The sequence below is a fragment of the Parasteatoda tepidariorum genome, chromosome 6 (assembly GCF_982258835.1).
Source record: "Parasteatoda tepidariorum strain Cologne lab strain chromosome 6, Ptep-v5.0, whole genome shotgun sequence".
NCBI classification, from domain to species: Eukaryota; Metazoa; Arthropoda; class Arachnida; order Araneae; family Theridiidae; genus Parasteatoda; species Parasteatoda tepidariorum.
In genome coordinates, this window is record NC_141760.1 from 47084604 (window position 1) to 47098016 (window position 13413).

The 13413-nt window shown below is 32.0% G+C and overlaps 1 protein-coding gene across 2 annotated transcripts in view; it reads left to right on the top strand.

Moving 5' to 3' along the window:
• Window positions 1-13413, top strand: part of LOC107451197 (homeobox protein cut-like 1) — a 579855-nt gene that overhangs the window by 193185 nt on the left and 373257 nt on the right. For both annotated transcript variants that reach the window (XM_016067217.4, XM_071178710.2), the window contains exon 2: window positions 224-334. In XM_016067217.4, coding sequence (XP_015922703.4) covers window positions 224-334 — 111 coding nt within the window. The remainder of the gene's footprint in view (window positions 1-223; window positions 335-13413) is intronic.

Here is a 13413-nt window from a genome sequence, read left to right on the forward strand (position 1 = left end):
ATAAATGAGTACCAAGCATGATTGGGAACTAAACACTGGGAGTTCCGCGTTTGGCTGACCACCTGACCGGAACATCTGCTCCTGCACACCAGAGCCCAAGGTCAAGAAAACAGAGATGGGCACAGCAGCCCTTGGTCCTCTATGGGCTGTCGCGCCACTGAGTTCAGTTAATACTAATAAATTAAATAAAATTATTTTGCTAATGAGAAATGTTTTATTGCAGAAAGCCCTTGACGTCACTGCTACAGAATTGGCCAATAAACAAGATGAAAGCGATAACTCAAGAAAAAGACTGGTCGAACTTAGCAAAGACTTCAAGAAAAACTCGTCTGAAGTAAGTTCATGTCTGCAATATTTACGGAAATTACGCAAAATAAATTAGCCTTAAATATAAGGAAAATTTTAAAAATAAATAAAATTGTACCTTTGTTTCAAAATAGAATTCATGTAAATGCTTACCCATTCACCTGAAGATTGAAATTTCAGTGATAGAAAGACTTTAATACAGTGGTTCTCACAAGGTGTTACGCGTAACCCTTGGATTCCAATGAAGGGATACAAGGCTACAGAGTTGTTTTTTTAAATTATTATTCAAATATTAAGTAGAAAAAGAAGGTCGATTATTTAGGGTTCTATAACCAAAAGTTGATTGGGAAGCACTGACTTAATTAAAGAAAATTTATTGCCATAAGACTTTTCTAAATGTAACAATCATTACAGTGCAAATAAAATACCCAAAACAACAATTTCTGTACATGGCAATTTTAATGAATTTTATAAGTTGCAAAGCTAACTTTAACCGATCTTATATTTTAACTAAGTATCAAGAAATGTGGACAAAATTTTTTGTACTTATTATTGCAATAATAAAAATTTCCTCACTAACTTTAGATGCTAGTTCGAATAAATTTTATTCCAACAATCATAATGACCATCTTCAAGTCGAGAACTTTTTTCTCGTACGAGATCTTGTTATTTAGCTCGTGCTACTTTTATCTTTGAATTGAACTATGAAGATGAATGATTTGAAATCTCTATCCCCATTCCATGTTATTGTTTTAAGAAATGCCATAAAAAGTGCTAATGAGGAGGACCCTTTTAGAATTTTACCATTCGCAAACGAAAAGTTACGTTTTTTCCCCATTTTATTCAACCCGATTTTCTTTCTAGCAATGTGCCTATTTATTCCCATGCCTCGCTTATGCCCCATCTCAATATCGTATATCTCCTCATCTGGACATAATTCCACATCTCTCCCTTCAGAACGACATTCATACCTCTCGCTAATCTTCTAGCACGCTTGGAACATTGTTTTCTTTTACCTGGCACAGAAGAGGAAAAGGGAGGCACCATTATTCTGCAAAAGAGGACATGGAGATGCCCTCTCGCATCGATGCATCCCCCCGAAGAGTGGAGAAGGGATAACTTTTAGAAAGAGAATGTGTCTTCTATATATGATGAATAAAACATCCACAACTATTGTGTGAGGGAGTAATTAAATGTTTTCGCTGACTTGCCAATGGCCGGCGACGCCATGACTGCAGTCATCTTCTTAGACAAAAGGACAACTCGCACGGAAAGCAATAAATGACTCCATGGCTAACTAAGAGAAGGAATGATGACCTGGAGACGTCTTACCCCTCCTCCCCATCGAGAGAGAGGGAAAGTCTTGGCGCGAAAGGGTTAGATGCAGAAATGAATTCATTCAAGCAGCATTCTTCCCATATAGATCATTAACACACGTGGTAATAGCACACGCCGATGACAACAATCGAAGACCCTTTCCCCATCCAACCCACTTATTCATCGGAGGATCTCAGAAAATTTATCCGGCGAACCGGATTTGGCAAATCATGCATGACTTCATACTCGGCTATAAATTTCTAATGCTGGCTCCTTCTTCCCCTTTTAAACAAACCAAATTTCCGGACTTGGATGTTAATGACTGGATCGACTTGGAAAAGGAACGATCTTTCTTCCACTTGTCATGGATTGGGATATCCGAAGGAAGATGATCTATCAAAAGATTGCATTCTCTCTTTTGTTGAAGGAGTGAAGGATTACTCCATTGATTTGCATGTAATAAAAATGACAGCATAGGAATACTAACTTCATCCCACTAAAACTTAGATTTTTGAGTGGTTTTGGAGAAATTTCTTGAAGAGTGTCTTAAGACAACACATCATATTTTTAATCACGCTATAAATTTATTTGCTCCATAAATCGTTTTCGTGTTTCCTAACAAACAATTTGACTCAGAATAATTCTTTTAAATAGTTTCTGTCATATATTGTTCATGTTTATTAAAACAAGTTTATATTATGAGTACTTAAATTGTTTGAAATGGTGGTTTCCTAATTTTGCTGAGTAAAAACGTTTTTTTTCCAACTTGGACGTAAAATATTCTAATATAGCTAAGTTTGGTTATGCGTGCAATTAAACATAGTTTTTTCGTTGTTATCATTTAAAATAGTGAAATGATTGACTATTGTTGAAACACTTTATAAACTGATGAAAGAATGCTCCGAGATATCCGAGGAACTGCTAGCAAGTTTAGCAGTAATCCTTAATTTCCCTGATACATACATGCCTTAAAATCACCGGATCATCTAATTGCTTACAAACGGATCTAATAATTTTTTTTGGCTAAAATAAAAACTTTGAATTGTTACTAAGGCATGCTCAATATAAGTTTCTAATCTTCTATCAGTTGTTTCTGAGTATCAGGTAATTATTGTGCATTATATCAGGGGTTATGAGACAGAATGGTTGAATAACAATATCGGTGTCTTAAACAATAATATCGTACTGGTTTGCTTAAAGTGAAGAGATGTCCTCAAACCTTAAGGAAAAACTTCGAATTCCAATAACTATCCTCAAAAACTTTGAAAGTCTTTAAAGACAGAAAGTGTCTTTAAATTTGTCTGATATATGTCTTCGAATTGTCCGAAAACCTATAATTGTTTTTCTCATGCAGCAAAATTTCAGCAATAAAAAATCAGAAATGCGTATGTTTTATTAAATAAGATAATTTTGTCTTACGAGAATACTATTGAAAAGCCATGCTATAACTAACTCAAGGAAGCTTCATACAAGCATGAAAATAATTTTAAAAAAAACTAAGCTAATAATCATGAACATCCTCATTTTACAAGTGCTTAACAAATCCAGAATATCATATAATATATCAAAATTACTTAGTAATGTTATCAAGCTTGAAATAGATGGTTCTGCTTCAGATATCAGTTCTAATTTTCTCTCTTTTTCAAAAAAAAATTTTTTTTTGCTGCACTTAGAAATTAATATTTTCCATAAATATCTGGGTGTTGATCGCACCCCAAATCGTAAAATGTTTTAATGACTCTCCGTTGATTTGTCCTCAAATCATGGTTTAGATATTTGGTCATCTTATGTTTGTTGAAACCTTAATAAAGTGTTATATAAAACTATATATCCGATAAGATGAACCATAGTATCATGTTATCAAGTTTAAGATGGTTTGATTTGCGCGATAATATAGTTCATCTCAGTACCTTATAAAGTTTGCTTCAAATTTTCACAATACTTGAGGTTCAACGTATATTTGGCCTGCGGTCAGTAAGCGGATGGGTTATCACTTTGGTAAGCCTGAGTAGGGGCCGGTGGTGCTCGGTAACAGTCTTCGTTAAACTTTTCTTCCGTAAAGTGCTCAACTTCATGCTCAGGTCACCGGATTACCAATACGGGGGAGCCATCCACTCTGCAGAGGATCAAAATTGTGATGGCATGTCTTCAGATCATCCTTGGAGATATTTCCCACACCATCGCTAATAGTCCGTTGTGCAGCTCTAGGGTGACGTAAATTATGAACCTACCTCAACGTATAGTCAGTGTAGTTATAAAACCATCTTTCAATTAAATTGTTAATTTTCGTTAACTACTTTCTTAACTGAAAAAAATCATTTAAACTTTATTAACTGATATACCTGTAAACTTTCATGCAGATATTACTTTCCATGTTCTAACATTACACTTCTCGAACTTGTGGTTTATCGTGTTCTTATCCTAAATATGGAATGAAATACAATGTCTCTTTATTTCAATGCCATCATTTTTCTTTCATCTTTCCCAATTTTTTTCTCCAATTTTTTTCTTCTCCTTGGAAATCTTCGACTAGGGAAAAATCCTTCACGGATTTCTGACTCCTCTTTTCTGGATGGCCTCTAATGGATCCGCTTGTCTTTCGTCAATGAAAACATATTTTCGCATCGCAACCTTCTCAGTACCGCGAATAAATGCGCCGAAGCAGAAAAGCTGCAAAAATCCCTTTTCAGGGGGACAATGGGAGGGAAAAAATTAAGAAGCGATGAAAATCAAAAAGTGTAAAAAGGGGTTTAATGTGCAACGATCAAAGCCCAAAAAAATTTTCTCCTAATATTAGTGGGAAGATTGGATTTTTTTCCCCTTCCAGTTTTTTTTTTCAAAGGAGATTGGCGATGGGAGGATTTTTTTGGCGCGCCTCGTGATGAGCGTGACGAGGCGTTAAGATTTTAATAGCATCAAGCATGCTTAAGTGCCCATTGATTGGCATTGGTAGTACGTGTGTCTTTATTTATTCGCGGAACGTCAAATAAATAATTGAAATCCCATATATATTCTAAGTATTGGTTGAGGGAAAAAAAGAATGAGCGATGATATTTTGTTTGGGTACCGTGAAAAGTGAAATATGTCAAAGAAAAACTTAAATGACACCTTAGGGTCGTTTAAAGTTTTTCTCCGACAAGAGAAAAAAAATTAATGAAAGTTACGTAGAAAAAAATTCAATTAAGTTTATTGGCTATATTTTCTTTATAAAATCATTTTAGATGCGTGTGGATGAATTTCGTTTTTTAAACATTAGAAGTTTAAGTAAACTTTATTTTTCCTAACTTTATCTGGATAATTGGGAAAAAAATTATATTTTTGAGCCGAATTAATTTTTTTGGGAGAAATTTTGAATGCATATTTATTTGTAAGCATTGGAATTTAATTTATGTTGGAAAAATTAAACAATAGATTGCAAATAATTCAAATTACAAGAAAAATAATTAAAAAGGTTTAGATGCAAAAGAAAAAGGACAGTATTACTTCAGTAAGAAGCATCAGTTTTTGATTTTCGAAAATTCTTGCTAAATGTGTGCTTGAAAATTATGAATTTTGGTTTTTAGTTCACATTAAGAAAATCATTGATATGCTTAGCAAAATATGCGAAAGTTGCTTGTATGGTATTGAATGTTGTCTCTTATGTTAGTAGCTGATCGCCACAAATGAGACAAATGCACATAATCCCAAAAAAGTGGAGCGGTAAAATAATACTTGATTAAAAAAAAACTTCATTAGCTTCAAAAGCATGCAGATAGAAATAAAAGTCGATATGTTTCAAACGTTCAAAAGTAGGCACCCATTCTCAAGACTTACCAAATGCAAATGAGAAGAAACAAAAGTGATTTGAAATATAAAACTTAAAGTTGCCAACAAAAAATTTAAAAAGAAAGATGTGAAGCAAAACTAGAAAATCCGTAGTAGCCGAGAGTAAAACAAAATAAAGATGAAGAAACATGATGAAAACCATTGCGGTCAACATAGAAGAATCAGGGTAAAATGCATTTTCACGCTCTGTGGAGAAGTGGAAAGGAACTAATGTCGTTAACGAAAGTATTCATAATGTAATGAATAAAACAAGATTCCAGGGCATCAAGATGAGCTGATGCGATTGGGGTGGAATTAGTTTTGGTAACATTGAAACTGTAAGTTTGCTAGAATGGGTGCCTATTTCAGAGTGCTTAAAACATATCGACTTTTGTTTTCTTTTAAAAGTATTAAAGTATTATTTAAAAGTAAGTGTCTAAAAGATGTAATCTAGATGGGGAAAAAACCTCAGGAAAAGATGGCCCCAACAAGTCTTTGTGAGCCTATATACTGAAATCAGTTTTTGGATTTTACTTATAAATTATTAATTTTCCTTCATGCTTAATCTTTTCATGTGTCTTAAAACCAGCTTATCAACTTAAAACTCTTTTTATTTGCGGGAAGAGGAATTCTAAATAATCAAATTAAAATTAATGACTTTTTAGCATAAGAAATACGTTTTATTAATTCGTGAAATATTCAATCTATTATATTAAGAGCTGGCTAAAACTTATTTATAAAATTAAAATTCGTCCACGAAGAGAATCGCTATATGATCAAATAGAAGTTAATGACTTTTTTTAATTTTTAAAAACGTGATTAGTGGTAAAGAAGATATTTTCAATAGTTACGACCGACATTTGGGGCTCTTAAAACACTATTATATGGTAAATCTGAATAAAGAATTTTTTGAAAAAATAATGTAGAATTCGAAGCAAGACCAGGTGAGAAATTCCGAAATAAGTTAAAAAAAATACTAGATATAAAGCTTATATAAGAAAAGAAATTATTTGATGTGAAGTTGAGAGAACGTTATGGAGAGCAGAAATTTGCTTAAGAATAAACATTTACATTAAAACTACTAGCATAAATTCCATTTCGATTTTGCATGGTGAATATTTTTTAGACTGGTAATCAGTGAGTTAGTATAAATTACAACATCGTATCATATCTGTATGGATACCTAACAACTTTTTAACATGTCCAAACTAACGTTTAGAAACGCCTCTGCAATATGTTTGAAATATACCTTTGGCAGCATGTCAAAATATTTCTTGACTGGTTTTGTATGTAGAAATACTACTTAGCTCCTATTTACTATAATAGAAAGAAAAATGTTTATGGTGCTAGGTCGGAAAAAATAAGCTAACCACGAAGAGGAATCAAGGTGAGGTTATAGAATAATTTCCTACAAAGAACTCAGATCATTCAGAGCAGAATTTAATTGTAATGAATGAGAAATTGGTAAACTCTTCCTGTGACTTAAGCTTACTCTTCTAAAATACCCATTAATGGATTGAAAAGGAATGCAGTTTATAAGTTTAAATTTAGCTCCGAAAAATAATATTATCTGTATCGAGGGAAACTGATTTTGCAGAAAATATTTTCAGCGAAATGGTTTTGACACAGCGAAATTCTTTTCAAATATTTTTCTTTTTCCTTTCTTCAACTAATGTTCATGTTGAGTATGAAGAAACATTATGGAGAGGGAACTCAAAAGTTAATAGTAATTATCACCATTGAATTCAAACCAAGTGAAACTGTAGCACTGTAAGAATTGTTCAAATAAAAAGTGGGCAGGTGTGGAAGCATTGCTATCATCCAGAGTCGCAAATTAAATTAAAAGGAGTTTTTTGTAGATTGCATATGATTGATTAACAAGTAAACATGAGAGCATTTGAAGTGAATGCAAAGCCATGCTTGGATGGATGCCTCCTGAACTAAACTAACGCGCAGTTGTACGATTTTTAATGACAAATGGTGAGCGTATACTAAAAATAAATTCCGGCAAGAATCATCGGCACTCAGAGTGCCAATACTTTTTACCATAAAATTTTGCGGAACAAAAAAAACCTGATGTAACGTAATTTTTAAAGTGAAATCGCTGAATCACTGTAATAAAATAAATATTATAGTAAAACATAAGGTATAAGATTTTACCGTAAAATGGATATTACAGTAAAATGGATTTTACGAATGCAGACCTCATGATGCTACTTTTTGCCGTAATTTGATGCAGAAATTTTTACAGCGTAATGCCAACATTTACGATAGAATGTTTACTATTTATTGCGAACACTAAACTCTGTCAACGAATGGTATAAATATTTTCGTGAGGATGTTGCATGAATATTGAATCTGCTAAGACTCAGAGCAAGCAAATGCTATGATTTCAATGAATCCATTGCTATTCTTGATCTTAATTAAAGGTAATCGAAGAGATGCGACTCGTGATATTTGCGCAGCCTTTGTCTGACTTAAGTAAACGAATGGGGCAACAACCACCTTCTGTGATCGTACTACTTAGCGTGATTGAACTGATTAGTGTTGTTCTGTTTACTTTAAATCGCTTCATATAAGCAGATTAATCAGTTATACACTGTCTGTGGTGCCCTCAACTTTCCTGTAAATCAGAAAAGTAGTTGTGCTATCGTTAATGTATTTATGACATTTGTAAACTTCACTTTCATTTCAGGCAACCCTTATAAAAGTAACAAGAAAAAATATTAAAAGATAATTGTAAACTACATTTCATGAAATATTATAACTTGTTGAAAATTAAGAAATTTATCGTCTCAAAACTTAAAATTCATAAGTGTTATACTTTAGAACAATTTTAACTGTGGCGAGTTCATTTGTCGATGTTAATACAGCATTTTTCGAAAGTAGTTCTCTTTGAAAAATAAAGATCATTCAACCAAACTTCAATTTTGAGAATTTAAAGATTGAGAATATGAGTTTTTCATACGCATTCTGATTTTTGCATTTGATAGAAACCTGTTGAATGCTAAATAAATATGTCCTTTTTTCAAATTTATTTCTTATTTTACTTGAATTAACCATGTTTTCTACTAAACGCAAAATTTCCGGATATCTCATTAGAATTAAAAAGGAACAACTTCACCTTTTTTTTTTAATTTAGTTTATTTTTTTTCTCCGTTATTTCATTTCCCTATCTTCATCCACCACATCCGAGAAATCACAATTTGTCGGAATATTTTAAAAAGACGATATTTTGCCCCAATTTGATCTCAAAAGGTAGAATAAGGGAAAGTTCAGGGGGTCGGGGGGGGACTTAAGGATTTTTCTCAATCAGGTTTGCACAGCGAAAAGGTTTTCTCGAAATATACTCGAATTACGGTATTTCAATCTTGAAGAGTAGAATACGGAGATAGAAGGAGAAAACGAACAAATTTCGTGGGGGTGGATGTTTTGGAGGGGAGCGCGAAATGAAAGTTTGGTGATTCATTAATATCAAAAAGGAAAAGACATGATTGCACACCTACAAGAATCGTCTGCATTTCAGGGGCAAGAACTCATTTCTGGATATTGATCAGGAAATTCGGCAGGGTTTAAATTAAAGAATTTCTCTTGAGAAAAGATGTTCGGCTTTTATCCATATCTGAAAGGGATGGGGGATCGGGAAATCACCCCTTTCCCCCGTCTGAGTATAAGTTCATTACCAAACGAAAGACATGGGGGTGGTGAATTGAGGATAGGGGGTAGAGAGTGCTGTAATCTACCGAAATGACAGCTGGAATTAAAATTACGCGAAACGTCACCTTTTGCGTTCGACTTTTCTTCCCTCCAACTTTTTTTTTTATTCGGAAGAAGTTTTTTTTTTTTTTCTTTCTTTTCTTAATTCTTTCTCTTTCGCTCTCGTGTCGGTAATGTCGGTCGAATATGGAAGATTAAAAACTAATTGTCGCTCGAACCGGTTTACGCTGCTGTGATTGGAGAGAAATATGGGAAAAAGCAAGCGATAATTAGGAGAAAAAAATGATTAATATGGCAAAGAAAATTTTGTCCGAAAAAGTTTTTCTTTCATCGAAAAGGGGTTCTGTTCCTGACGTCGTTCCTTAAGCCACGTGATTTTGCCGTTGTTTCGGTTCGCGCGTTTTCTGCATCGTTTGGCTTTTCGAAGAAAATATTTCCCGCTTCATTTTTTTAATTTTTTTTCCCGCTGTTCTTTTTCATTTATGACTTTGAGAGTGACACGAGGTAGATGGGAGGTTTTTTATATTTGTTCTCCCGCTTTTTTTCCTCTTTTCCTCATGGGAGGCTCAAAATATTAATCACTTTTTATTATTATTGTAATGGTTGTAGAGCTGTCATTCCTCTCAAAGAAAATGGCGTTTTTGGCGCCGTTTTTAGAATATATTTTTACGAGTTACACCTGTTCTTGAAGCATATGATAGCCGCCTTCGGCTTCAAAATCACATGCGGAAGCGACGAAAAAAAAAATTATCAACTCAAAAAACTGTGTTTTAATTAATTTTTGAAAGGATTCCTTTTTCCCCCTTCTTGGAATAATTTTTTCGACGAACATATTTTTTTAAAGTGATTATGAACATTTAGCTTAAAAAGCGTGATCGTTTTTCAGCTCATTTCTTGCTTTGAGCAATAATTCTCAGTAAAGTCGAAACGTGTACCCGATACAAATCCTTTTTCAACGTGAAAAGCAAACCAATCTAAGCTTAACAATACATTCACCCGCCTTCGGGCAAGACGAAATGTTAAGAAGTATCTGTTAAAAAGAAATAAATACATAACCTTTTTTTTTACAGTATTTAACTTCAGAGAGGAGAAAAATCAATAAAATTTATAGATTGTATTTTTATTTATTTCTTTTTTAGCGTTATAGTGCAGCGTTTTTTGAAATATTTCCCCTTTTAAGTCCTAACAATCTTTTTTCTTTCTTTTTTTAACATACATGGAGAAAAAATTCTGATGAAATAGCCGTATTGTATGGTAATGACATTTATGGCAAAAAAAAAAATCAGAATTCTGTTAATAAAACTAAACTATATGGTATTTAAACCGTTAATTTGGTAATCTTTTCGTTCATGTGGTATCGGTTTTCTGGAAATTCTGGTTTTTAAAATTATAGTTCTAATTATCGCACATTTAGTAAAAATGCAAAACTGGAAAGTAAATATAACTAAACATATGGTTTTTATACCATGTTCTAAGGTATCACGAGGAAATTATGAAATTTTAACACATATTATAAAACCATATTTTATCGTTCATTTTACCAAAATCATTGGCAAATTGTTTCGGTAAAAATGAAACAGCTTTTTGTTTTTCCCATAGAAGTTGAAACTTAACAATACATTCACCTGCCTTCGGGCAAGGCGAAATGTTAAGAAGTATCTGTTGAAAAGAAATAAATACATCACCTTTTTTTAAATTACAGTATTTAACTTCAGAGAAGAGAAAAATCAATAAAATTTATAGATTGTATTTTTATTTATTTATTATTTAAATTTTTTTTTGCGTTATATTGCAACGTTTTTTGAAACATGTCCCTATTCAAGTCTTAGAAATCTTTTTTTCTCTTTTTTTTTCTTTTACAGACACGAAGGAAAAAATTCTGAAGAAAAAGCCATATTTTCTTTTTTTAAAAATCTGGACTTACCAGGATGTCGGCGAAAAACCTTCCTGACGATTGCGAATATTACACGAAAGTCATTTCCCATCCCTTTTGCATTAAAATATTTAACAATTCGATTTTTATCAATTATTTATCAATCAATTATTTATCAATTAAAATATTTATCAATTTGGTTTTGCAAAAATAATATTAATAATAATAATTTCTAGTCAAATGCAGGTTATTCCAATTATAAATATTTAGTAACTTTTAAATTTGTATGAAACTAAAAATTTGTTTGAATTATAAATCACTTTAATTTTAAAAATGCACCTTAGAACCACAAAATAACTCCTATCACAGCATCTGAAATTTGAACAAACTCTCTTTCTTCAAATTTTTCTATCCTGTTGTGTAACAGTAAATATTTGTCTAAAGTACGAAAAAGTTTCCTTTGAACATTTATTACAAAATTACTAAAATAATTCAACTGTAGGTCTTTTAGTGACTATTCTGTAAAATATTCCAGATCAAATTATGGGGGAAAGAAACACTGGCACCCGGGGTTCCGGGTACCGTAAAATCCATTTTTATCAGCGCAAAATCTGATATGCCATAATTTTTACGGTAATAATTACGTAAAATCACTGAATCACTCTAATTAAATAAACATTACTGTAAAAATTAAGATATAACATTTTACGGTAAAATGCTTTTTACGAATTATGCATTCAAAGAGCCGGTACTTTAAATTGTAATTTGATCAATAAATTTCTTACAGTGCAGGCAGAGTCTCTGCTGGACCGTGTCCCATATAAGTTGTTTTTCCGCAACACAAATATTTTACTTCTAAGCCATTTTATGGGACACCGATGCATAAAGGAAAAACAAATAATAGGTTCGTTTAAGGATTGAAATGATAAAAAGTACATATTTTCACACAAGATGACTAGAGTAGCCATATGGAAGGTACTACTTAAATGGTCTATTTGAACATATTGAACAATGCAGTATTTATCACAAAATATAGTGAGACTTCTTATGTTCGTTTATTTTTTCAACTTTTCTTTATTTTGTTTTAGTTGTGATTTCAAAACGTGTTTCTGAAAAAAAAGGTGAAATTTTTTTTTCAAAGACTTTATGTATAGTAAGACAAATAGGTATTAAATAAAAAAATTAAAAAATTTTAAGGAAAAACAACTTTTCTATGGATCTACATGAAAAAGTAATAAATAAAATATTGCGTGAAACTTATAAAAACCGAGTTTTACAAAAGTTTTGTCTAATTTTCCAGGTATTATGTTCATTTTATGTAAAGTTTATCTCAATGTGTTGCAGGAATTTTTCGTAAAGTTTTAAAAGAAAGCAGAAGAAAAGTCAGTGGTTTATTAGGATGTTATTTGAAAATGATAGACTTTTCATTTGCATTCTTTAAAAATTTTATAATTTTATAAAAAATTCCTATCGCTCATTTTAGGAGGAGCATTAGGTAAAATTAGCCAAGACTGTAAACTCGATTTGTATAAGTTACTCATATTTCGCTTATTACTTTTTCATGCTAACCCACAGAAAAGTTGTTCTTTTTTAAATTTTTTAAAATTATTTTATTAAATAAAATGCATTCTGGTTTTTAATCTCGCAACAAATTGTGAACTTATTTTTGAGGATTTATCTACTGATATGAGATTTATTATTAAGAAATTCATACAATATAAAAAAAAAATATCTATAATTGGTAAAGCAATTACTTAAGTTATTACCACAGCACTTTTGAGGGCCATTTACAGACAGTACTGTTGCGAAGGGCCGAAGTTTTCTATTCTTCACAATGTTCTGAATAGAGCCGCGATGGCTCAGGGGATAGAGAGATTGCCTTCCAATGAGGCGAACCGGATGGTGGCTCAAGGATAGAGAGTACACATTCCAGTGAACCGGGTTTTTATTGCAGATAGATTTTTAAATTTCTGATATTTGCTTGTTCGGATAAAATAATTCACTCGTTCCTATCGCAAAAATCTTAACTCGAATTAAAATTTTATGATCATGCACTATTGGAAAATTTGGTGCGAAACCTTAATACGAAGCTTATTAATGTGTAAATTAAATCATTTCTTAAATTTGACAACAGGTATAAACTTGTTAACTTTTGCTCAAATTAAAAAAAAAAAAAAAAAAAAAAAAAAAAAAAAAAAAAAAAAAAAAAAAAAACAAGGTTCAATTTTATGCCTTATTAAGGTGGCAGCGAATTAGCATGATATTATTTTTCAAAGTACCGGTATTAGTGTTTAATATTGAACCTATTCTTTTCGAAGTGTGATTAAGTAATACAATGCTGCTTTATCAAAACAATTTTGGTGCTAAAAAAAGCTATACAAAGTAGCATTTATCAC